We start from the raw sequence: 27,562 nt of genomic DNA on the forward strand, positions 1-27,562 counted from the left end.
CCTCACAGCAAGAAGGTCCTGGGTTCGGGGCAGTCCAGGTCCTTTCTGTTTGGAGTTTGCATGTTCTCCCCGTGTCCACGTGGGTTTTCTCCCACAGTCCAAAGACGTGCAAGTGAGGTGAATTGAAGATACAAAATTGTCCATGACTGTTTGATATAACCTTGTGAACTGATGAATCTTGTGTAATGAGTAACTACCGTTCCTGTCATGAATGTAACCAAAGTGTAAAACTTGACGTTAAAATTCTAATAAACAAACAATACCGGTGTAAATAATGACACACACAGGGGGCGGGTTTTATTACAAAGCCAGAGTTTACTGCAGATAAACAAACAAGCAGTCCAGAAAACACCGAGCATGGAACACACAACCCTCTCCCGGTACAGTGGGCTCGGGGGCCGTGTGCCAAACCCGTAACACTCGCGAAAATACACATCACTGACAAGCTGAAAATGGAGGATTAGGACAGGACCGCCCTCCTTACAGATCCGGTGCTATAAAACGAGTCTTTATACATGCTGTGTGTACAACCGCATCATCATCATCATCATCATGTGCTATTACATTTAAAAACATGATACGTTACAATCATGTCTGAACACACGCGTGCCGGTGTGTGTGTGTGTGTGTGTGTGTGTATCTTCATGTGGTTCCAAAATCCTGTTTCTTTAATTTTCTCCTGATCAGGGCTGCATTCACAAGGACGTTTTAATCTCCATCCAATCAGAGAACCTAAAACTGTCCAGACCAGAACAGACCCCCTTAAATGTCTTTCTCAACAGAACAGGTTGCCAAATATTCTAGCAATAGCACTCGAATGTTTTCCATTCTTACATTCAGTTCACATAAAAGCTAGACAGCTTATCAGCATCTCCGGCTGTGTCCCAATCCACTTTATTCTCTCATGAACGTGTGACGAGTTCCCAGAGTTCCCAGCAATGGAAAACTGGGAACATCAGAGCGGCAACACACGTCGATGCTTAATCGAGCTTAACCGATTTATTTACACTGCAAAAGATGTCAACGTAGATGTGAATGCAGCCTCTGAAAGAGTGATTGTGTGTGCGCGATCATGTACGTGTCCACCTGCAAATCTAGATTCCGCCGCTATATTCTGTTCTTATTTAATTTAAAGTCTTAATCACCTGTCAGGATAAATTTAAGATCAGATTTAATACAATAACAGGAGGAGTCTCGTATTTCTCTGACGTGGGGTCTGTATCGTCCAGTCCGAACCCCTCGGGTCGACCCGAAGTTCAGCTGATGCCACTTTTACTTAAAACAGTAAACACCAGGCGCTCAATCCGAGGCAGTTCAGACACGATAAGAATAGCTTTCTATTGGCTGTGCTACTGAGCAGCGAGCTTGAAAACTATCTACACTATCAACACTATGTGGCCGAAAGTATTTGGACACCTGACCACGAGCTTGTCGGACGCCCCATTTCAAAAACAGACTGTATTAAAATAGAGTGACCGCTACGTGGGTTCAGTGGTAGCTCGGCGCTTAAGGTACTTGACTAGTAATCCGAAGGTTGCCTGTAATCCAAGTTGCCACTGTTGGGCCCCTGAGCGAGGCCCTCAACCCACAATCGCTCACAATGCATTTAATGATAATTGTAAATCGCTTTGGATAAAATGGCAAGTGTAACCGCATGTGATCTATTCAGCTACGACTCTTCTGAGAAGCCTCTCATGAGAATTTGAAGCATGTCTGTGGGAATTTGTGCCCGTTCAGTCAGAAGATGACAGTATTTACATTTTCAGCATTTATCCAAAGCGAATTAATTACAGTATACAGTGGCAGTGGTGGGGCTTGAACCAGCGACCCTCTGATCCACAGTCCAGTACATTAACCTCTAGGCTACAGCTGGCCCAGTATGTGTATGGATGGGCACTCCAGTTTGTTCTAGAGATGCATTCAGGGCTCTGCAGTCGTTGCTTAGATCAGCATTGTCGAAGGAGAGAACAAACCGCCCTCTTCAGCACATGAGCTGTGACGAGTTTGGTATGTTCTCCTCAAGTCATGCAGACATTATCAATGGCGTATTTCTGCCTTGCACTCAGAGTTTACAGGCAGCGTCTGAGCCACTGGAATAAGGATGAATTACAGGCCAGTTAAGCTCTCTTGGGTCCCCTTAAGACACACCTATAGGGGTGCGAGTCTCTAGCGCTGACTGGCTACCCACCTACCTAGCGTTAGCATGTAGCCTAACAGACTAAAAGTGATTTACAGGACGTAATACTGCTCGGATTGTATTTAAAATACATTAAAAATCAGGAGAGCCCCAAAAGTAAGTCCAGGAGGTGCTCAGGTTGAGTGTCAGTGGTGGAGGAACATTAAGAGAGTAGCGCGGTCCTTCCGTACAAGGATCCGTCATCGGCGGTGGACAGGGGAATTGAGTACATCCAAATTTCCCAGCTTAGATTACCAGTTCACCTGCACCTGATTGGCTACGCATGATGGCAGGTGGACATGTACCGCTCTGAGTGTGTGTGTGTGTGTGTGTATGACCGTGTCAGACAGATGTGCTAGAACCAATCGTATTCACCAGCTGTTCTACAACATCCAAACAGCCTGTAGCCCCGCCTCTGTCCCCCTCCCCCGAGTCCTGGAAATCTACATCGAAAATAAATGTTAACACGCCGCCTGCTAGTGTGAACACACAGCACATAACGCTGATGTGAGAGGCTGCAGTGTGTGTGTGTGTGTGTGTGTTAGAGCTTGATGCGGAACGCTGTAGAGGCCTCCGCTGCAGTAGGCGTGGCTTCTGTAGTGGCCGAGCTCTGATTGGACGATTTGAACAGAGCCTTCAGTATGGTCTGGGGATCCACTTCGGCCGGCGCCGAGCGGGGTGTGGATCGGGACGGAGCCAGGATGGAGGAGGCCTCCTTCTTACCGGGAGAGTCGCTGAGCCTCCTACAGAGAGAAAACAGGAAGGTTAGACAAGCACAAGGAGTAAATTTACTGAGTGTGAACATTCACCCGCCAGAACAGTGATAATAATATTAAACCATAGCAGTGATAATAACACGGCACTTTTCCACCAAAAGAACTCTGGTTCTTCAACCGGTTCCATTCTGAGAACCTCGGTGCTATAGATAGTGCTTTTCCATGAAAGGAAATCTGGTTCCTAAACCGGTTCTATTCTGAGAACCTGGGTTCTATTGATAGCACTTTTCCACCAAAAGAACTCTGGTTCTTGAACCGGTTCCATTCTGAGAACCTGGGTTCTATTGATAGCACTTTTCCACCAAAAGAACTCTGGTATTTAAACCGGTTCTATTCTGAGAACCTTGGTGCTATTACCTTGGTGCTATTGATAGCACTTTTCCACGAAAAGAACTCTGGTTCTTGAACCGGTTACATTCTGAGAACCTTGGTGCTACTGATAGCACTTTTCCACGAAAAGAACTCTGGTATTTAAACCGGTTCTATTCTGAGAACCTCGGTGCTATTGATAGCACTTTTCCACCAAAAGAACTCTGGTTCTTAAACCGGTTACATTCTGAGAACCTTGGTGCTACTGATAGCACTTTTCCACGAAAAGAACTCTGGTATTTAAACCGGTTCTATTCTGAGAACCTCGGTGCTATTGATAGCACTTTTCCACCAAAAGAACTCTGGTTCTTGAACCGGTTCCATTCCGAGAACCTCCGTGCTATAGATAGTGCTTTTCCATTAAAGGAAATCTGGTTCTTAAACCGGGTCTATTCTGAGAACCTGGGTTCTATTGATAGCACTTTTCCACCAAAAGAACACTGGTTCTTGAACCGGTTCCATTCCGAGAACCTCCGTGCTATAGATAGTGCTTTTCCATGAAAGGAAATCTGGTTCTTAAACCGGGTCTATTCTGAGAACCTGGGTTCTATTGATAGCACTTTTCCACCAAAAGAACACTGGTTCTTGAACCGGTTACATTCTGAGAACCTTGGTGCTACTGATAGCACTTTTCCACGAAAAGAACTCTGGTATTTAAACCGGTTCTATTCTGAGAACCTTGGTGCTATTACCTCGGTGCTATTGATAGCACTTTTCCACCAAAAGAACTCTGGTATTTAAACCGGTTCCATTCTGAGAACCTCGGTGCTACTGATAGCACTTTTCCACGAAAAGAACTCTGGTATTTAAACCGGTTCTATTCTGAGAACCTTGGTGCTATTACCTCGGTGCTATTGATAGCACTTTTCCACCAAAAGAACTCTTAAGTCTTGAACCGGTTCCGTTCTGAGAACCTCGGTGCTACTGATAGCACTTTTCCACAAAAAGAACTGGTATTTAAACCGGTTCCATTCTGAGAACCTCGGTGCTATTAATAGCGCTTTTCCACCAAAAGAACTCCGGTTCTTGAACCAGCTCTATTTTGAAAACCTGGGTGCTATTGATAGCGCTTTTCCACCAGAAGAACTCTGGTATCCTGTGGTGCCTGTTTGGAACCTCTTGTTTTTGGTGGAAACACACCGAACCAGTTCAAAATCAAGTTCGTGAACCAGAATGGAGCCCGTTTCACATAGGTGGAAAAAGGGTCAAAGTGAACCGTAACAGTGATTATAATAGTAAACTGTACTAGTGCTGATAATAGTGAACCACAGCGATCACTGAAGCACCGATAAACTCGGTATAAAACCTCAACAATTAAAAAGCGTAAACAGGTGGATATAAAGAGACTTACAGCAGGATGGGCTGGTCTGACGTGATGACACTGCCCTGTATGTGAAGGTTACACTTCATTGGCTGACCTGTCACAGAGAAACATCACAATAAATAAAATATATATATAAAACTGAACAGAAACAGAATACAACTAGAGACAGAGAGAGAGATCTGAACCACAGAGTAACACGCTAGTCCACCAGTGCTGTTAGGGGAGAGCGTGATAGTCTCGGCTCTCCTGGGCCAGCGTGGGGGTGGTGCAAGCAGCGGGGAATTTAATAGTGAATTAATGAAGAAACAAAAGCTGGAAAGGGTCAGTGGCACACACACACACACACTGGCACACACACACACACTGGCACACACACACACACACACACACACACACTGGCACACACACACACTGGCACACACACACACACACACACACTGGCACACACACACACACACACACACACACACACACTGGCACACACACACACTGGCACACACACACACTGGCACACACACACTGGCACACACACACTGGCACACACACACACTGGCACACACACACACACACACTGGCACACACACTGGCACACACACACACACTGGCACACACACACACACACACACACACACACTGGCACACACACACACACACACACACTGGCACACACACACACACACACACACACTGGCACACACACACACACACTGGCACACACACACACACACTGGCACACACACACACACACTGGCACACACACACACACTGGCACACACACACACTGGCACACACACTGGCACACACACACACACTGGCACACACACACACACTGGCACACACACACACACACTGGCACACACACACTGGCACACACACACACTGGCACACACACACACACTGGCACACACACACACACTGGCACACACACACACACTGGCACACACACACACACTGGCACACACACACACTGGCACACACACTGGCACACACACACACACACTGGCACACACACTGGCACACACACTGGCACACACACTGCCACACACACACACACTGGCACACACACACACTGGCACACACACACACACACACACACACACACACACACACACACACACACACACAGGGCCTCCTAATGCCAATGAAACAACCAGCGGCGCTTTACTTACCGTCCAGACAGCGGTTGTTGTACTTCCTGTACGCGCTGATGGCGTCGTCTTTCCTCACGAACACGACCTCAGCGACGCCAGCCTTCACCAACCTCGCTCGCTTCAGCGCTCCACACACACAGAACAGCTCCTACACACACACACACACACACACACACACACACACACACACACACGTTAATGTAACGATATTAAGTATGTGGACCTTCAGCTTGTTGGATATCCTGTGTTAATACCACAAGCGTTCACTGTTCTGAGAAGGCTTTTGGAGTGTGCCTGTTGGAATTTGTGTCAGAGACAAAAAATGGCCAGGCTCACAGTCAACATTCTAATTCAACCCGAAGGCACTGTATTAGGTTGAGGTCAGAGCTCTGTCCAGGTCACTGGACCTTCTTTTGTACATAGGGAGACAGTCATGCTGCTCAGAAGGTTGTGGGTTCAAATCCCAAGCTGGATAATTAGAAGTGTTCACATACTACTGGTCAGATATGAGCTGTGTGTGTGTCTGGGTCACTCACCACTATGTCCTCCTCTGTCACACGCGGGTGCAGATTATTCACCGTGATCTTGGTTCCTTCCAGAGGGCTGAACGCCGGCTACACACACACACACACACACACACACACACACACACACACGGTTAAACAGCACTAGTGGAGTCAGTTCACTACTACGCAGCTGTTACGGCTGTAACATTACCTGCGCGGGCTGGGCGGTGGTACTCTCGGTGGTCTGTGCAGGTGGGCGAGGGTTGGCACGAGTCGGTGCCACGGCGGCCGAGGCAGCGGAGGCAGTCGCGGCAGCAGGGGGCGGAGCCAAATACGAGTCGTTCTTCACCACTTTAGTGATGGGAGGAGAGTTGGAGAAACTTCCACCCATCTGAAGGAGAAAAAGAAATCGTCAAACCCCCGTCAGCAGGTGTACTGGTTCCAAAAACCGATACCCATCCACCCATCCCTCCCTCCCTCATCACCACAGAGGGTTTGTGTGAGTGAGAGTGGGGTAAAGCAGGTAATTACCCGTGTCTGTAGCAGGCTGTTGGTTGTGGTGAACTTCAACTGTTTATTAGGAACCACGGCTTCCTCCTCAGTGGAGAGGTTCTGTACAGAAGAGACGGTCACTGTGAGTCAGTGAGGACATGTGTGTGTGTGTGTGTGTGTGTGTGTGTGTGTGTGTGTGTGTGTGTGTGTGTGTGTGTGTGTGTGTGACCCACCTGGGCCGGCCTGCTCGGGACGTTGATGCGGATTCCGCTGGTCATTCCTACAGGCCTCTGCTACAGAGAGAGAGAGAGAGAGAGAGACGGGTCAGGTGATTTAAACAGGTGAACACATGAACCTGATTAAATGATTAGCAACGCTGGTGTTTGGTGTTGAAACGCTGGTGCAACGCTGGTGTTTGGTGGTGAAACGCTGGTGCAACGCTGGTGTTTGGTGGTGAAACGCTGGTGCAACGCTGGTGTTTGGTGGTGAAACGCTGGTGCAACGCTGGTGTTTGGTGGTGAAACGCTGGTGTTTGGTGGTGAAACGCTGGTGTTTGGTGGTGAAACGCTGGTGTAACGCTGGTGTTTGGTGGTGAAACGCTGGTGTTTGGTGGTGAAACGCTGGTGTAACGCTGGTGTTTGGTGGTGAAACGCTGGTGTAACGCTGGTGTTTGGTGGTGAAACGCTGGTGTTTGGTGGTGAAACGCTGGTGTTTGGTGGTGAAACGCTGGTGTAACGCTGGTGTTTGGTGGTGAAACGCTGGTGTTTGGTGGTGAAACGTTGGTGTTTGGTGGTGAAACGCTGGTGTAACGCTGGTGTTTGGTGGTGAAATGCTGGTGTTTGGTGGTGAAACGCTGGTGTTTGGTGGTGAAACGCTGGTGTAACGCTGGTGTTTGGTGGTGAAACGCTGGTGTTTGGTGGTGAAACGCTTGTGTAACGCTGGTGTTTGGTGGTGAAACGCTTGTGTAACGCTGGTGTTTGGTGGTGAAACGCTGGTGTTTGCTGGTGAAACGCTGGTGTTTGGTGGTGAAACGCTTGTGTAACGCTGGTGTTTGGTGGTGAAACGCTGGTGTAACGCTGGTGTTTGGTGGTGAAACGCTGGTGTAACGCTGGTGTTTGGTGGTGAAACGCTGGTGTTTGGTGGTGAAACGCTTGTGTAACGCTGGTGTTTGGTGGTGAAATGCTTGTGTAACACTGGTGTTTGGTGGTGAAACGCTGGTGTGGGATGGTGGAACATTGCTTTGCAACAGTGATAATGGAACAACAGTGTTGACTGTTGGATCACCTGTGTGTGGCAGTGTTTGATAAAAGAACGTTGGTGTTTAATAGAAGAATGTTGTTCCAAAATTGGTATTGGAATGGTGGATAGTGTAACAGTGATGATGGAACTAAAGCTGCGTCCGGAATCGCATACTTCCATACTCAATAGTACGCGAAATGAGGACGCGAGAGTGGTTAGTATGTCCGAATACACAGTATACACAAAGAGGTACGCGAGAAGTACCCGGATGACCTACTTATTGGGCAGCCATGTTTGAGTATGCAAGCGATGCACACTTGCGGTCCGTTAATGTATCCCATAATGCAACTGGAGCTGCGTAGGCGTTCGAAGCGTAATAAGAAACAAGAAAGATAGCGGAAAACAGAGTCCTCTGTTCACAAGTGTAAGTAAGATAAATAAAATAACATTTTTAAAAGACGATAAATATCAAAAATTTTGGCGAGTGGTGTTTGTAATGAGTCTGTAACCATGGTGATATTACGTCATCACGTCCCACGTCATCACTTGACGTTGGTAAGATGGCGGATGTAGTACGTAGCGGTGTTGTGTGCTTACTGCATACTTCTGTACTGAAAGTATGTACTTCTTCACCGGCCGAGTAGAGCATACTTCCTCCAATCTAGTACAGACTCTAAGTATGCGATTCCGGACACAGCTTAAGTGTTTTTAGTGATGGAATGTTGTTGTATAAGTGTTTTAATGTTGGATCATCTGATTGTGGCAGTGTTTTGATGGAGAAATGTCAAGGTGTAAGTGAAAGTGTTTAATGTAAGTGTTTAATAGTTGAACGTTGATGTTAGAGGGTAGAACGTCAGTGTTTAAGAGTGTTTGATAATGGAATAACAGCGTTACACGGTAGAACAATGTTGTGAGAGTGTTCAGTGCTGGAACGTCAGTGTTTAAGAGTGTTTGATAATGGAATAACAGTGTTACACGGTAGAACGATGTTGTGAGAGTGTTTAATGCTGGAACATCAGTGTTTAAGAGTGTTTGATAATGGAATAACAGTGTTACACGGTAGAACGATGTTGTGAGAGTGTTCAGTGCTGGAACGTCAGTGTTTAAGAGTGTTTGATAATGGAATAACTGTGTTACACGGTAGAACGATGTTGTGAGAGTGTTTAATGCTGGAACATCAGTGTTTAAGAGTGTTTGATAATGGAATAACAGCGTTACACAGTAGAACGATGTTGTGAGAGTGTTCAATGCTGGAACGTCGGTGTTTAAGAGTGTTTGATAATGGAATAACAGTGTTACACGGTAGAACAATGTTGTGAGAGTGTTTAATGCTGGAACGTCGGTGTTTAAGAGTGTTTGATAATGGAATAACTGTGTTACACGGTAGAACGATGTTGTGAGAGTGTTTAATGCTGGAACATCAGTGTTTAAGAGTGTTTGATAATGGAATAACAGCGTTACACAGTAGAACGATGTTGTGAGAGTGTTCAATGCTGGAACGTCGGTGTTTAAGAGTGTTTGATAATGGAATAACAGCGTTACACAGTAGAACGATGTTGTGAGAGTGTTCAATGCTGGAACGTCGGTGTTTAAGAGTGTTTGATAATGGAATAACAGTGTTACACGGTAGAACAATGTTGTGAGAGTGTTTAATGCTGGAACGTCAGTGTTTAAGAGTGTTTGATAATGGAATAACAGTGTTACACGGTAGAACAATGTTGTGAGAGTGTTCAGTGCTGGAACGTCAGTGTTTAAGAGTGTTTGATAATGGAATAACAGTGTTACACGGTAGAACGATGTTGTGAGAGTGTTTAATGCTGGAACATCAGTGTTTAAGAGTGTTTGATAATGGAATAACAGTGTTACACGGTAGAACGATGTTGTGAGAGTGTTCAGTGCTGGAACGTCAGTGTTTAAGAGTGTTTGATAATGGAATAACTGTGTTACACGGTAGAACGATGTTGTGAGAGTGTTTAATGCTGGAACATCAGTGTTTAAGAGTGTTTGATAATGGAATAACAGCGTTACACAGTAGAACGATGTTGTGAGAGTGTTCAATGCTGGAACGTCGGTGTTTAAGAGTGTTTGATAATGGAATAACAGTGTTACACGGTAGAACAATGTTGTGAGAGTGTTTAATGCTGGAACGTCGGTGTTTAAGAGTGTTTGATAATGGAATAACTGTGTTACACGGTAGAACGATGTTGTGAGAGTGTTTAATGCTGGAACATCAGTGTTTAAGAGTGTTTGATAATGGAATAACAGCGTTACACAGTAGAACGATGTTGTGAGAGTGTTCAATGCTGGAACGTCGGTGTTTAAGAGTGTTTGATAATGGAATAACAGCGTTACACAGTAGAACGATGTTGTGAGAGTGTTCAATGCTGGAACGTCGGTGTTTAAGAGTGTTTGATAATGGAATAACAGTGTTACACGGTAGAACGATGTTGTGAGAGTGTTTAATGCTGGAACATCAGTGTTTAAGAGTGTTTGATAATGGAATAACAGTGTTACACGGTAGAACGATGTTGTGAGAGTGTTCAGTGCTGGAACGTCAGTGTTTAAGAGTGTTTGATAATGGAATAACTGTGTTACACGGTAGAACGATGTTGTGAGAGTGTTTAATGCTGGAACATCAGTGTTTAAGAGTGTTTGATAATGGAATAACAGCGTTACACAGTAGAACGATGTTGTGAGAGTGTTCAATGCTGGAACGTCGGTGTTTAAGAGTGTTTGATAATGGAATAACAGCGTTACACGGTAGAACGATGTTGTGAGAGTGTTCAGTGCTGGAACGTCAGTGTTTAAGAGTGTTTGATAATGGAATAACAGTGTTACACAGTAGAACGATGTTGTGAGAGTGTTCAATGCTGGAACGTCGGTGTTTAAGAGTGTTTGATAATGGAATAACAGTGTTACACGGTAGAACAATGTTGTGAGAGTGTTCAGTGCTGGAACGTCAGTGTTTAAGAGTGTTTGATAATGGAATAACTGTGTTACACGGTAGAACGATGTTGTGAGAGTGTTTAATGCTGGAACATCAGTGTTTAAGAGTGTTTGATAATGGAATAACAGCGTTACACAGTAGAACGATGTTGTGAGAGTGTTCAATGCTGGAACGTCGGTGTTTAAGAGTGTTTGATAATGGAATAACAGCGTTACACGGTAGAACGATGTTGTGAGAGTGTTCAGTGCTGGAACGTCAGTGTTTAAGAGTGTTTGATAATGGAATAACAGTGTTACACGGTAGAACGATGTTGTGAGAGTGTTCAGTGCTGGAACGTCAGTGTTTAAGAGTGTTTGATAATGGAATAACAGTGTTACACGGTAGAACAATGTTGTGAGAGTGTTTAATGCTGGAACGTCGGTGTTTAAGAGTGTTTGATAATGGAATAACAGTGTTACACGGTAGAACAATGTTGGGAGAGTGTTCAATGCTGGAACATCGGTGTTTAAGAGTGTTTGATAATGGAATAACAGTGTTACACGGTAGAACAATGTTGTGAGAGTGTTCAATGCTGGAACATCAGTGTTTAAGAGTGTTTGATAATGGAATAACAGTGTTACACGGTAGAACGATGTTGTGAGAGTGTTCAATGCTGGAACGTCGGTGTTTAAGAGTGTTTGATAATGGAATAACAGTGTTACACGGTAGAACGATGTTGTGAGAGTGTTTAATGCTGGAACGTCAGTGTTTAAGAGTGTTTGATAATGGAATAACAGTGTTACACGGTAGAACGATGTTGTGAGAGTGTTCAATGCTGGAACGTCAGTGTTTAAGAGTGTTTGATAATGGAATAACAGTGTTACACGGTAGAACGATGTTGTGAGAGTGTTCAATGCTGGAACGTCAGTGTTTAAGAGTGTTTGATAATGGAATAACAGTGTTACACGGTAGAACGATGTTGTGAGAGTGTTCAATGCTGGAACGTCGGTGTTTAAGAGTGTTTGATAATGGAATAACAGTGTTACACGGTAGAACAATGTTGTGAGAGTGTTCAATGCTGGAACGTCGGTGTTTAAGAGTGTTTGATAATGGAATAACAGTGTTACACGGTAGAACAATGTTGTGAGAGTGTTCAATGCTGGAACGTCGGTGTTTAAGAGTGTTTGATAATGGAATAACAGTGTTACACGGTAGAACGATGTTGTGAGAGTGTTCAATGCTGGAACGTCGGTGTTTAAGAGTGTTTGATAATGGAATAACAGTGTTACACGGTAGAACGATGTTGTGAGAGTGTTCAATGCTGGAACATCAGTGTTTAAGAGTGTTTGATAATGGAATAACAGTGTTACACGGTAGAACAATGTTGTGAGAGTGTTTAATGCTGGAACGTCGGTGTTTAAGAGTGTTTGATAATGGAATAACAGTGTTACACGGTAGAACGATGTTGTGAGAGTGTTTAATGCTGGAACATCAGTGTTTAAGAGTGTTTGATAATGGAATAACAGTGTTACACGGTAGAACGATGTTGTGAGAGTGTTCAGTGCTGGAACGTCAGTGTTTAAGAGTGTTTGATAATGGAATAACTGTGTTACACGGTAGAACGATGTTGTGAGAGTGTTTAATGCTGGAACATCAGTGTTTAAGAGTGTTTGATAATGGAATAACAGCGTTACACAGTAGAACGATGTTGTGAGAGTGTTCAATGCTGGAACGTCGGTGTTTAAGAGTGTTTGATAATGGAATAACAGTGTTACACGGTAGAACAATGTTGTGAGAGTGTTTAATGCTGGAACGTCGGTGTTTAAGAGTGTTTGATAATGGAATAACTGTGTTACACGGTAGAACGATGTTGTGAGAGTGTTTAATGCTGGAACATCAGTGTTTAAGAGTGTTTGATAATGGAATAACAGCGTTACACAGTAGAACGATGTTGTGAGAGTGTTCAATGCTGGAACGTCGGTGTTTAAGAGTGTTTGATAATGGAATAACAGCGTTACACAGTAGAACGATGTTGTGAGAGTGTTCAATGCTGGAACGTCGGTGTTTAAGAGTGTTTGATAATGGAATAACAGTGTTACACGGTAGAACAATGTTGTGAGAGTGTTTAATGCTGGAACGTCAGTGTTTAAGAGTGTTTGATAATGGAATAACAGTGTTACACGGTAGAACAATGTTGTGAGAGTGTTCAGTGCTGGAACGTCAGTGTTTAAGAGTGTTTGATAATGGAATAACAGTGTTACACGGTAGAACGATGTTGTGAGAGTGTTTAATGCTGGAACATCAGTGTTTAAGAGTGTTTGATAATGGAATAACAGTGTTACACGGTAGAACGATGTTGTGAGAGTGTTCAGTGCTGGAACGTCAGTGTTTAAGAGTGTTTGATAATGGAATAACTGTGTTACACGGTAGAACGATGTTGTGAGAGTGTTTAATGCTGGAACATCAGTGTTTAAGAGTGTTTGATAATGGAATAACAGCGTTACACAGTAGAACGATGTTGTGAGAGTGTTCAATGCTGGAACGTCGGTGTTTAAGAGTGTTTGATAATGGAATAACAGTGTTACACGGTAGAACAATGTTGTGAGAGTGTTTAATGCTGGAACGTCGGTGTTTAAGAGTGTTTGATAATGGAATAACTGTGTTACACGGTAGAACGATGTTGTGAGAGTGTTTAATGCTGGAACATCAGTGTTTAAGAGTGTTTGATAATGGAATAACAGCGTTACACAGTAGAACGATGTTGTGAGAGTGTTCAATGCTGGAACGTCGGTGTTTAAGAGTGTTTGATAATGGAATAACAGCGTTACACAGTAGAACGATGTTGTGAGAGTGTTCAATGCTGGAACGTCGGTGTTTAAGAGTGTTTGATAATGGAATAACAGTGTTACACGGTAGAACGATGTTGTGAGAGTGTTTAATGCTGGAACATCAGTGTTTAAGAGTGTTTGATAATGGAATAACAGTGTTACACGGTAGAACGATGTTGTGAGAGTGTTCAGTGCTGGAACGTCAGTGTTTAAGAGTGTTTGATAATGGAATAACTGTGTTACACGGTAGAACGATGTTGTGAGAGTGTTTAATGCTGGAACATCAGTGTTTAAGAGTGTTTGATAATGGAATAACAGCGTTACACAGTAGAACGATGTTGTGAGAGTGTTCAATGCTGGAACGTCGGTGTTTAAGAGTGTTTGATAATGGAATAACAGCGTTACACGGTAGAACGATGTTGTGAGAGTGTTCAGTGCTGGAACGTCAGTGTTTAAGAGTGTTTGATAATGGAATAACAGTGTTACACAGTAGAACGATGTTGTGAGAGTGTTCAATGCTGGAACGTCGGTGTTTAAGAGTGTTTGATAATGGAATAACAGTGTTACACGGTAGAACAATGTTGTGAGAGTGTTCAGTGCTGGAACGTCAGTGTTTAAGAGTGTTTGATAATGGAATAACTGTGTTACACGGTAGAACGATGTTGTGAGAGTGTTTAATGCTGGAACATCAGTGTTTAAGAGTGTTTGATAATGGAATAACAGCGTTACACAGTAGAACGATGTTGTGAGAGTGTTCAATGCTGGAACGTCGGTGTTTAAGAGTGTTTGATAATGGAATAACAGCGTTACACGGTAGAACGATGTTGTGAGAGTGTTCAGTGCTGGAACGTCAGTGTTTAAGAGTGTTTGATAATGGAATAACAGTGTTACACGGTAGAACGATGTTGTGAGAGTGTTCAGTGCTGGAACGTCAGTGTTTAAGAGTGTTTGATAATGGAATAACAGTGTTACACGGTAGAACAATGTTGTGAGAGTGTTTAATGCTGGAACGTCGGTGTTTAAGAGTGTTTGATAATGGAATAACAGTGTTACACGGTAGAACAATGTTGGGAGAGTGTTCAATGCTGGAACATCGGTGTTTAAGAGTGTTTGATAATGGAATAACAGTGTTACACGGTAGAACAATGTTGTGAGAGTGTTCAATGCTGGAACATCAGTGTTTAAGAGTGTTTGATAATGGAATAACAGTGTTACACGGTAGAACGATGTTGTGAGAGTGTTCAATGCTGGAACGTCGGTGTTTAAGAGTGTTTGATAATGGAATAACAGTGTTACACGGTAGAACGATGTTGTGAGAGTGTTTAATGCTGGAACGTCAGTGTTTAAGAGTGTTTGATAATGGAATAACAGTGTTACACGGTAGAACGATGTTGTGAGAGTGTTCAATGCTGGAACGTCAGTGTTTAAGAGTGTTTGATAATGGAATAACAGTGTTACACGGTAGAACGATGTTGTGAGAGTGTTCAATGCTGGAACGTCAGTGTTTAAGAGTGTTTGATAATGGAATAACAGTGTTACACGGTAGAACGATGTTGTGAGAGTGTTCAATGCTGGAACGTCGGTGTTTAAGAGTGTTTGATAATGGAATAACAGTGTTACACGGTAGAACAATGTTGTGAGAGTGTTCAATGCTGGAACGTCGGTGTTTAAGAGTGTTTGATAATGGAATAACAGTGTTACACGGTAGAACAATGTTGTGAGAGTGTTCAATGCTGGAACGTCGGTGTTTAAGAGTGTTTGATAATGGAATAACAGTGTTACACGGTAGAACGATGTTGTGAGAGTGTTCAATGCTGGAACGTCGGTGTTTAAGAGTGTTTGATAATGGAATAACAGTGTTACACGGTAGAACGATGTTGTGAGAGTGTTCAATGCTGGAACATCAGTGTTTAAGAGTGTTTGATAATGGAATAACAGTGTTACACGGTAGAACGATGTTGTGAGAGTGTTCAATGCTGGAACGTCGGTGTTTAAGAGTGTTTGATAATGGAATAACAGTGTTACACGGTAGAACGATGTTGTGAGAGTGTTCAATGCTGGAACATCAGTGTTTAAGAGTGTTTGATAATGGAATAACAGTGTTACACGGTAGAACGATGTTGTGAGAGTGTTCAATGCTGGAACATCAGTGTTTAAGAGTGTTTGATAATGGAATAACAGTGTTACACGGTAGAACGATGTTGTGAGAGTGTTCAATGCTGGAACATCAGTGTTTAAGAGTGTTTGATAATGGAATAACAGTGTTACACGGTAGAACGATGTTGTGAGAGTGTTCAATGCTGGAACGTCAGTGTTTAAGAGTGTTTGATAATGGAATAACAGTGTTACACGGTAGAACGATGTTGTGAGAGTGTTCAATGCTGGAACGTCAGTGTTTAAGAGTGTTTGATAATGGAATAACAGTGTTACACGGTAGAACGATGTTGTGTGAGTGTTCAATGCTGGAACGTCAGTGTTTAAGAGTGTTTGATAATGGAATAACAGTGTTACACGGTAGAATGATGTTGTGAGAGTGTTCAATGCTGGAACGTCAGTGTTTAAGAATGTTTGATAATGGAATAACAGTGTTACACGGTAGAAATATGTTGTGAGAGTGTTCAATGCTGGAACGTCAGTGTTTAAGAGTGTTTGATAATGGAATAACAGTGTTACACGGTACAACGATGTTGTGTGAGTGTTTAATGCTGGAACGTCAGTGTTTAAGAGTGTTTGATAATGGAATAACAGTGCTACACGGTAGAACGATGTTGTGAGAGTGTTCAATGCTGGAACGTCAGTGTTTAAGAGTGTTTGATAATGGAATAACAGTGCTACACGGTAGAACGATGTTGTGAGAGTGTTTAATGCTGGAACGTCAGTGTTTAAGAGTGTTTGATAATGGAATAACAGTGTTACACGGTAGAACAATGTTGTGAGAGTGTTCAATGCTGGAACGTCAGTGTTTAAGAGTGTTTAATAATGGAATAACAGTGTTACACGGTAGAACAATGTTGTGAGAGTGTTCAATGCTGGAACGTCAGTGTTTAAGAGTGTTTGATAATGGAATAACAGTGTTACACGGTAGAACGATGTTGTGTGAGTGTTCAATGCTGGAACGTCAGTGTTTAAGAGTGTTTGATAATGGAATAACAGTGTTACACGGTAGAACGATGTTGTGAGAGTGTTCAATGCTGGAACGTCGGTGTTTAAGAGTGTTTGATAATGGAATAACAGTGTTACACGGTAGAACGATGTTGTGAGAGTGTTCAATGCTGGAACGTCAGTGTTTAAGAGTGTTTGATAATGGAATAACAGTGTTACACGGTAGAACGATGTTGTGTGAGTGTTCAATGCTGGAACGTCAGTGTTTAAGAGTGTTTGATAATGGAATAACAGTGTTACACGGTAGAACGATGTTGTGAGAGTGTTCAATGCTGGAACGTCAGTGTTTAAGAATGTTTGATAATGGAATAACAGTGTTACACGGTAGAACAATGTTGTGAGAGTGTTTAATGCTGGAACGTCAGTGTTTAAGAGTGTTTGATAATGGAATAACAGTGTTACACGGTAGAACAATGTTGTGAGAGTGTTCAATGCTGGAACGTCAGTGTTTAAGAGTGTTTGATAATGGAATAACAGTGTTACACGGTAGAACGATGTTGTGAGAGTGTTTAATGCTGGAACGTCAGTGTTTAAGAGTGTTTGATAATGGAATAACAGTGTTACACGGTAGAACAATGTTGTGAGAGTGTTTAATGCTGGAACGTCAGTGTTTAAGAGTGTTTGATAATGGAATAACAGTGTTACACGGTAGAACAATGTTGTGAGAGTGTTCAATGCTGGAACATCAGTGTTTAAGAGTGTTTGATAATGGAATAACAGTGTTACACGGTACAACGATGTTGTGAGAGTGTTTAATGCTGGAACGTCAGTTTTTAAGAGTGTTTGATAATGGAATAACAGTGTTACACGGTAGAACGATGTGAGAGTGTTCAATGCTGGAACGTCAGTGTTTAAGAGTGTTTGATAATGGAATAACAGTGTTACACGGTAGAACGATGTTGTGTGAGTGTTCAATGCTGAAACGTCAGTGTTTAAGAGTGTTTGATAATGGAATAACAGTGTTACACGGTAGAACGATGTTGTGAGAGTGTTCAATGCTGGAACGTCAGTGTTTAAGAGTGTTTGATAATGGAATAACAGTGTTACACGGTAGAACAATGTTGTGAGAGTGTTCAATGCTGGAACGTCAGTGTTTAAGAGTGTTTGATAATGGAATAACAGTGTTACACGGTAGAACAATGTTGTGAGAGTGTTCAATGCTGGAACGTCAGTGTTTAAGAGTGTTTGATAATGGAATAACAGTGTTACACGGTAGAACAATGTTGTGAGAGTGTTCAATGCTGGAACATCAGTGTTTAAGAGTGTTTGATAATGGAATAACAGTGTTACACGGTAGAACGATGTTGTGAGAGTGTTCAATGCTGGAACATCAGTGTTTAAGAGTGTTTGATAATGGAATAACAGTGTTACACGGTAGAACAATGTTGTGAGAGTGTTCAATGCTGGAACATCAGTGTTTAAGAGTGTTTGATAATGGAATAACAGTGTTACACGGTAGAACGATGTTGTGAGAGTGTTCAATGCTGGAACGTCGGTGTTTAAGAGTGTTTGATAATGGAATAACAGTGTTACACGGTAGAACGATGTTGTGAGAGTGTTCAATGCTGGAACGTCAGTGTTTAAGAGTGTTTGATAATGGAATAACAGTGTTACACGGTAGAACGATGTTGTGAGAGTGTTTAATGCTGGAACGTCAGTGTTTAAGAGTGTTTGATAATGGAATAACAGTGTTACACGGTAGAACAATGTTGTGAGAGTGTTTAATGCTGGAACGTCGGTGTTTAAGAGTGTTTGATAATGGAATAACAGTGTTACACGGTAGAACGATGTTGTGAGAGTGTTTAATGCTGGAACGTCAGTGTTTAAGAGTGTTTGATAATGGAATAACAGTGTTACACGGTAGAACAATGTTGTGAGAGTGTTCAATGCTGGAACGTCAGTGCTTAAGAGTGTTTGATAATGGATTAACAGTGTTACACGGTAGAACAATGTTGTGAGAGTGTTCAATGCTGAAACGTCGGTGTTTAAGAGTGTTTGATAATGGAATAACAGTGTTACACGGTAGAACGATGTTGTGAGAGTGTTCAATGCTGGAACGTCAGTGTTTAAGAGTGTTTGATAATGGAATAACAGTGTTACACGGTAGAACAATGTTGTGAGAGTGTTCAATGCTGGAACGTCAGTGCTTAAGAGTGTTTGATAATGGATTAACAGTGTTACACGGTAGAACAATGTTGTGAGTGTTCAATGCTGAAACGTCGGTGTTTAAGAGTGTTTGATAATGGAATAACAGTGTTACACGGTAGAACGATGTTGTGAGAGTGTTCAATGCTGGAACGTCAGTGTTTAAGAGTGTTTGATAATGGAATAACAGTGTTACACGGTAGAACAATGTTGTGAGAGTGTTCAATGCTGGAACGTCAGTGTTTAAGAGTGTTTGATAATGGAATAACAGTGTTACACGGTAGAACGATGTTGTGAGTGTGTTCAATGCTGAAACGTCGGTGTTTAAGAGTGTTTGATAATGGAATAACAGTGTTACACGGTAGAACAATGTTGTGAGAGTGTTCAATGCTGGAACGTCAGTGTTTAAGAGTGTTTGATAATGGAATAACAGTGTTACACGGTAGAACGATGTTGTGAGTGTGTTCAATGCTGAAACGTCGGTGTTTAAGAGTGTTTGATAATGGAATAACAGTGTTACACGGTAGAACAATGTTGTGAGAGTGTTCAATGCTGGAACGTCAGTGTTTGTTCTGTAGAGTCTTTATTATTTAATACTAACCTGGATAGTTTTGGTGATCTTGAGCGGAGCTGCCGCCCCCTGACTGGGCTGCGACGGGACGCTCCTCTTCAGACTCAGCCTATCGCGTGCGTCCACCACTTTTGTGATTCCGCCCCCGGTCTGTAAGGCCACGCCCACCCTGGTAGCGAGTCCCTGACCGGTGGGGAAGGTCCTGGTGGCTGCACTGGTGGGACTGGTGTTGTTTTGGATGTGAATGTGAGGGATGGGAGTCGGAGTGCTGGTTACTGGAGAATCCTGGAGCTGCTGCTGCTGTTTACGGGAGTTTATGGTCTGTCTGGCATCCTGCACCGTGCTCACAGCGCCCCCTCTGGCCTGGATACGGAACCGCGCGTCCTTCTGAGCCAGCTTCTCCCGCGCGTCCTTCTGAGCCAGCTTCTCCCGCGCGTCCTTCTGAGCCAGCTTCTCCCGCGCGTCCTTCACCTGGAACCCTGAACACACACAGAGAGAAAATGTTCCACAAGATTTTAGAGTGTGTCTGCTGGAATTTGTGCCCAATATGTCACAAATGATTGATTAGTTTTAGCACTGTACCGACACACTGGGGTCATTTATACGGCGATACTCAAGTTGCTTCTTCACGTTGTGTCATTTAACACGAATTTGTCACAAATGAAAGAAAAAAAAAGTGAATAAATAGATGAATGAATAAATTAATAAATGAAAGAATAAATGAAAGAATGAGTGAATGAATAAGTGAATAAATTAATAAGTGAATGAATGAGTGAATAAACAAATAACTAAATAAATTAGTGAATAAATAAATGAATGAAAAAATAAGTGAATGAATAAATGAGTGAACAAATGAATGAATTAGTAAATAAATGAGTGAACAAATGAATAAATGAGTGAAAAAATGAATGAATGGATAAATGAATGAGTGAATAAATAAGTGAATGAATAAATGAATGAGTGAATAAGTAAATGAAAAAATGAATAAATGAATGAATGAATAAATGAATGAATGAATGAATAAATGAATGAATGAATAAATGAATGAATAAATGAATGAGTGAATAAGTAAATGAAAAAATGAGTGAAAAAATGAATGAATGAATAAATGAATAAATGAATGAATGAATAAATGAATAAATAAATGAATAAATGAATAAATGAATGAATGAATAAATGAATGAATAAATGAATGAATGAATAAATGAATGAATGAATAAAATGAATGAATAAATGAATGAATGAATAAATGAATGAATAAATGAATGAGTGAATAAGTAAATGAAAAAATGAGTGAAAAAATGAATGAATGAATAAATGAATGAATGAATAAATGAATAAATAAATGAATAAATGAATGAATGAATAAATGAATGAATAAATGAATGAATGAATAAATGAATGAATGAATAAAATGAATGAATAAATGAATGAATGAATAAATGAATGAATAAATGAATGAGTGAATAAGTAAATGAAAAAATGAGTGAAAAAATGAATGAATGAATAAATGAATGAATAAATGAATGAATGAATAAATGAATAAATGAATGAATAAATGAATGAGTGAATAAGTAAATGAAAAAATGAGTGAAAAAATGAATGAATGAATAAATGAATGAGTGAATAAACAAATAACTGAATGAATGAGTGAATAAATGAATAATGAATAAATAAATGAATGAGTGAATAAATGAATGAGTGAATAAATGAATGAGTGAATAAATAAATGAATGAATAAATGAATGAGTGAATAAATGAATGAGTGAATAAACAAATAACTGAATGAATGAGTGAATAAATGAATAATGAATAAATAAATGAGTGAATGAATGAATACATAAATGAGTGAATAAACAAATAACTGAATGAATCAGTGAATAAATGAATGAGTGAATAAATGAATTAATAAATAAATGAGTGAATAAACAAATAACTGAATAAATCAGTGAATAAATGAATGAGTGAATAAATAAATAAATGAATAAATAAATGAGTGAATAAATGAATAAATAAATAAATGAGTGAATAAACAAATAACTGAATGAATCAGTGAATAAATGAATGAGTGAATAAATGAATTAATAAATAAATGAGTGAATAAACAAATAACTGAATAAATCAGTGAATAAATGAATGAGTGAATAAATAAATAAATGAATAAATAAATAAATGAATAAATAAATGAGTGAATAAACAAATAACTGAATGAATCAGTGAATAAATGAATGAGTGAATAAATGAATGAATGAATGAATAAATAAATGAGTGAATAAACAAATAACTGAATGAATCAGTGAATAAATGAATGAGTGAATAAATAAATAAATGAATAAATAAATGAGTGAATAAATGAATAAATAAATAAATGAGTGAATAAACAAATAACTGAATGAATCAGTGAATAAATGAATGAGTGAATAAATGAATGAATGAATAAATAAATGAGTGAATAAACAAATAACTGAATGAATCAGTGAATAAATGAATGAGTGAATAAATGAATGAATGAATGAATAAATAAATGAGTGAATAAACAAATAACTGAATGAATCAGTGAATAAATGAATGAATGAATGAATAAATAAATGAGTGAATAAACAAATAACTGAATGAATCAGTGAATAAATGAATGAGTGAATAAATAAATAAATAAATGAATAAATAAATAAATGAATAAATAAATGAGTGAATAAACAAATAACTGAATGAATCAGTGAATAAATGAATGAGTGAATAAATGACTGAATGAATAAATAAATGAGTGAATAAACAAATAACTGAATGAATCAGTGAATAAATGAATCAGTGAATAAATGAATCAGTGAATAAATGAATGAGTGAATAAATGAATGAATAAATGAATGAGTGAATAAATGAATGAGTGAATAAACAAATAACTGAATGAATGAGTGAATAAATGAATGAATAAATGAATGAGTGAATAAATCAGTGAATAAATGAATGAGTGAATAAATGAATAACTGAATGAATGAGTGAATAAATGAATGAATAAATGAATGAGTGAATAAATCAGTGAATAAATGAATGAGTGAATAAATGAATGAGTGAATAAATGAATGAATAAATGAATGAGTGAATAAATGAATGAGTGAATAAACAAATAACTGAATGAATGAGTGAATAAATGAATGAATAAATGAATGAGTGAATAAATCAGTGAATAAATGAATGAGTGAATAAATGAATGAGTGAATGTACACGTCTCTCACCTCCTCCACCTCCGAGTCTCTGTCTGACATCACTGCTGCCGATCTTCAGTCGGGCGTCGAACGTCCTGCCCATGAGCCCCGCCCCTCTTCCGACTGGTCCCGCCCCTCTTCCGACTGGTCCCGCCCCTCTGCCGAAGCTCGGCCTGCAAGAAGAAGTCCAGTGAGGTTTAGCACGTTCTCCTGACGTCTGCATGACTTTTCTACAGGTTCCCGTAATGCAATCAGCCTGCTCATGGTACAACTTCCCGTACGATACGATCCAAACCACTAACGAATGAAAGAAGAATGAAACTAACGCTAAACTGAAACAAACACACCACGTGGTCAAAAGTATGTGGACGCCCCTTCTAATAACTGAGTTCAGGTGTTGTGCACACACACCCCTTGCTGACAGGTGTGTAGATTCCATCATATTAAATAAATGAATAGTTTAAACAATGACGTCCTTCTGTTAGCTCTTCACTTTCGTACTCCTGACCGTGACGTGTTAACTCATGTTGCTTGGAATTATTTAAAATAAAGGTTAATTAATTAGATTAATTGGTTCATCAGTTGACCAAAATCTCTGTTTAATAGGATGAACTAGGGATGGAAATGATTAATTGGTTAACCGGAAGTCGCTGTTGGAATAATACCGCTAAATACAAGCGTCTTGACTTACAGTTGTGACCTTATATAATCTAAGCAATTAAGGGTTAAGGGCCTTGCTCAAGAACCCAACAAGGGCAGATGTGGGGCTTGAACCTGCAACCTTCAGATCACTACTTCAGTACCTTAACTGCAATTGAGAGCAAAGCTACAGGCTGTACAGACTGAGCACTATCGCCTCACAGCAAGAAGGTCCTGGGTTCGATCCCCAGGTGGGGCGGTCCGGGTCCTCTCTGTGTGGAGTTTGCATGTTCTCCCCGTGTCTGCGTGGGGTTTACTCCGGGTGCTCCGGTTTCCTTCCACAGTCCAAAGACGTGCAAGTGAGGTGAATTGGAGACACTAAATTGACTGTTTTTGATATTAAACTTGTGAACTGATGAATCTTGTGTAGGGATGTCCCGATCCCGATCATTAATTTTGATCCCGATCCGATACCGAGTCTCAAACCGATACTTGTATTTTCTAGATATTGTCTAGATAATAACTGGATAATACTGTTCACACAGTGCACACTTCAAGTACATTACAGTTATTCAAATTAATCCAGTGTATATGTTTAACAACAAAACAGCTCTGCAGTGCTGTAGGAAAAAAAATTGCCTGCATCCAAGCTATTGCTTAATGTTCTTTTATTTTTACAATATAAAAGTAAACAAACTTAGTGCAGCATTGTAGCAGTAAAACTAGAACACTCAACATGAAGTGAAGGTTCTTTTTGAGGAAAATCAACATCTCTGCCGTGTTAACGGACGGCCGGTTCCTCTTCTCATCATATAATAATAAACTCGCTGTATTCGACTGAGTGTTTATTTTTTAGGTGCCGTATCAAATTGGTAGATCGTTTGGTTAAATGATATCTGGTTTGTTTATGAGCCACCGTACTTGTACGCGTGTTGTAACTAAGCCAATCAGAGTGCTTGATACTGAGATGTCGTTCAGTCTTGTAACTCGTGTTGGACTCTCCGTTTACGACACCTGACGTTTGTTTGTTTTTTATAAAACCGGTCCTAAAATCTGATTGGCTGAGCCGCGTTCGAAGCCGTTGTAAAATCCCCGATAAACTCACACCTAGGACCACCTCACATCATTCCATATTAATACGCCACTGAATAGAGAAAGTTAATGTTATTTTCGCCCTCATGTTGCCTAGCAACACTGTTAATCGAACTACCTGGCGTCGCGGAAGAATGCTTTATTGTAAGTTTATACACAATAAATACATTTATGAATTAAATATTGTTGTATTTATTATATTTTATGTTGACCGCCGTTTTATAAAAGCAATAAACCACTCGAGACCGTGCATTACTGTTATGACTTTAGCACGGGGAAAGAAGTTACTCCGCTTCGCGTCGTGCCAAAAACTTCATCCCCGTGCTAAAATCACAGTAACGTACGGCCTCTCGTGGCTTATTGCTTTAGTTTATTAGGATTTTAACGTCATGTTTTTACACTTTGGTTACATTCACGGTCATGGACAATTTATTGTCTCCAATTCACCTCACCGCACTTCTTTGGACTGTGGGAGGAAAGCGGAGCACCCGGAGGAAACCCACGCAGACACGGGGAGAACATGCAAACTCCACACAGAGAGGACCCGGACCTTCCCACCTGGGGATCGAACCCAGGACCTTCTTGCCGTGAGGCGACGGTGCTACCCACTGAGCCACCGTGCCGCCCCGACACCTGACGTAAAACGAAAAGCTTAGGATAGGTCTTAGTAAAGCAGATACCGATCAGTTAAAAAAATACCTTGATCGGGCCCGATTCCGATCTTTGAGTTCGGATCGGGACATCCCTAATTATGTGTAATGAGTAACCACCGTTCCCGTCATGAATGTAACCAAAGTGTAAAACATGACGTTACAATTCTAATAAACAAACAAACTGGCTGTACAGAACCGGTCTCAAGCCACAACCCCCGGCGTCAGTGTGGGTATGAGCTCCAACCTTAACCCGTCAGTCCATGCTAACGGGAGACAAATCTCAGGTGACGCTCTTAGTTTGTTTCTGTCGTCATCAAATGCTCAGACCATACGGTCGGTCAAGTAGATCTATGGGAGAACATCAGTGAGCTACCCCCCCCCCCCCACACACACACACCACAGAGGTGTCGCTTGCCACCGTGTTGCACTTCTACATAAGAAATGATGTTTTTTCACTTGCTAGGACAAATGCAGGGTAACAACTGCATAGAATAGGCCAGTGATAGCTCAGTGGTTAAGGTACTGGACTAGTAAACAGAAGGTTGCCGGTTTGAGCCCCGCCACCACCGAGTTGCCACAGTTGGGTCCCTGAGCAAGGCCCTTAACCCTCAATTGCTCAAAATTGTGTTCAGTCATAACTGTAAGTCGCTTTGGATAAAAGCGTCTGCTAAATGCTGTAAATGTAGAATAAATAGAAATCCTTTATTTATCATATATACATATACACATGTACAGTACAATGAAATTCTTTCTTCGCATATCCCAGCTGGTTTGGAAGCTGGGGTCAGAAGTTGTACGGCGCCCCTGGAGCAGAGAGGGTTAAGGGCCTTGCTCAAGGGCCCAACAGTGTCTGCATAGCAGAGCTGGGATTCGAACTCTCAACCTTTCAGTTGATAGCTCAAAGCTCCACCCACTAGGCTACCACTGTCCCGTGCAGCCTGACGCTTCAAGGCCGGCTTGCACTTTTAATACGGCTCTATTAAAAAGTGCTGTGGTATGTGATTTAGGACACAGCACACGTTTTTAAATATCGTAAATATCATATCGGAATCAAATAGCGGTTTCAGTTGTAGTCTAGAGGTTATGATACTGGATTAGTAATCAGAGGGTCACTGGTTCAAGCCCCACCACTGCCAGGTTGCCACTGTTGGGCCCTTGAGCAAGGCCCCTAACCCTCTCTGCTCCACGGGCGCTCTTCAACAGCCGAGCCTGCACTCTGACCCCAGCAAAATAAAATACATAATGGCGTTCTTCTTCTTGTATGTTATAAAATCAGTGGGTAAAGAGCTGGAGTAGTAATCAGAAGGTTGTTGGTTATAGCCCCCAAGTTAACTAAGGAAGGTCAATATAGTATCGACCCACACCTGAAGCTCTCAGGTCGATTATGAATCACATTATTACCCATCATCTGTAGTAATAAAACGATCTGCACCTAATTAAGCGTGTGAATAAATAAATGAACCCTGTGATGGACAACTAACAGCTTGTGTGGAGTGCTAAGCTAGCTGGGAAAGTTAGCATTAACGTGTTACAAACGATGCTCATATTTAGTTAACCTTGATGTTAAACCACCACTGGAACAACAGTCGATTTGTTTATTTGTAATATTTATTCATCGAATAGTTAGATTAACCGTTATCAATGAAGCTAAACTACGTGCTAACGTTTAAACTAATCAAAAACAGTTAGCCATAGCCAAAATCTTTGTTTCCCACCCGTTTTCCAATAACATCCCGCCCACTTCGCTAATATTAGGTAGTTCATACAGAACGCTGCTCTGTGATTGGCTGACCGTTCGTGAGACTGTAATAACAACCAATCACCACTCAGGAAAACAGGACTCGGAAAACGGGTGCGAAGTAAAACGAGCATGCGCAGACTACACTAATCGCCTGAGGGATTTTTGGTAGCGTTAAATTCAAGATTTAAATACAAACATTTCACTGAAGAAACGCAGATGAGATTTAAAATCGTCAATAAACCCACATCTGAGCGAGATTTACCTTTTAAATCCTCCTCTAGAGTTAAAATTGCGTCGCCGAATCAATTCGTCCAGAGAAACGTCCGCCATCTTTCTCACGTCGACACAGGGACGGAAATGCGCATGCGTTGGATAAAGAACTACACAGAAGCAAAAGGCGCATGCGCAAAATCGCAATCCCTGGACAGCCGTTTCAGAACGGAGTCGGTTCAGATTCGGCTTAATTTTATATGAATCGATTCCTTACACCTGAATCGATAGTGCACAGGTACAGGTACAGAAAACAAACTTTTTCAAACAAATTTGAATTAAAATACTAATAAAAATAC

General features: G+C 41.2%; 1 protein-coding gene across 1 annotated transcript; it reads right to left on the bottom strand.

Annotated features, from left to right (window-relative positions):
• Window positions 1-295: 295 nt before the first annotated feature.
• poldip3 (polymerase (DNA-directed), delta interacting protein 3) lies at window positions 296-27,326 on the bottom strand. Its single transcript, XM_063017300.1, has 10 exons — window positions 27,256-27,326; window positions 22,899-23,041; window positions 19,696-20,144; window positions 7,028-7,087; window positions 6,834-6,914; window positions 6,514-6,693; window positions 6,333-6,410; window positions 5,815-5,944; window positions 4,673-4,739; window positions 296-2,919 (listed from the first exon to the last, which is right to left on the bottom strand). The coding sequence occupies exons 1-10, from the start codon at window positions 27,321-27,323 to the stop codon at window positions 2,718-2,720; spliced, it is 1,458 nt and encodes a 485-aa protein (XP_062873370.1). The 5' UTR covers window positions 27,324-27,326; the 3' UTR covers window positions 296-2,717.
• Window positions 27,327-27,562: the final 236 nt, after the last annotated feature.

This window comes from Trichomycterus rosablanca, chromosome 2 (assembly GCF_030014385.1).
Source record: "Trichomycterus rosablanca isolate fTriRos1 chromosome 2, fTriRos1.hap1, whole genome shotgun sequence".
In the NCBI taxonomy this organism is placed as follows: domain Eukaryota; kingdom Metazoa; phylum Chordata; class Actinopteri; order Siluriformes; family Trichomycteridae; genus Trichomycterus; species Trichomycterus rosablanca.

Coding starts and splice junctions, on each gene's coding strand:
- poldip3 (XM_063017300.1), bottom strand. CDS start 27,323: ATGGCGGACGTTTCTCTGGACGAATTGATTCGGCGACGCAATTTTAAC. Junction 23,042..27,255: donor TCTAGAGGAGGATTTAAAAG/GTAAATCTCGCT, acceptor TTCTTCTTGCAG/GCCGAGCTTCGGCAGAGGGG. Junction 4,740..5,814: donor CAACAACCGCTGTCTGGACG/GTAAGTAAAGCG, acceptor TCTCTGTGACAG/GTCAGCCAATGAAGTGTAAC.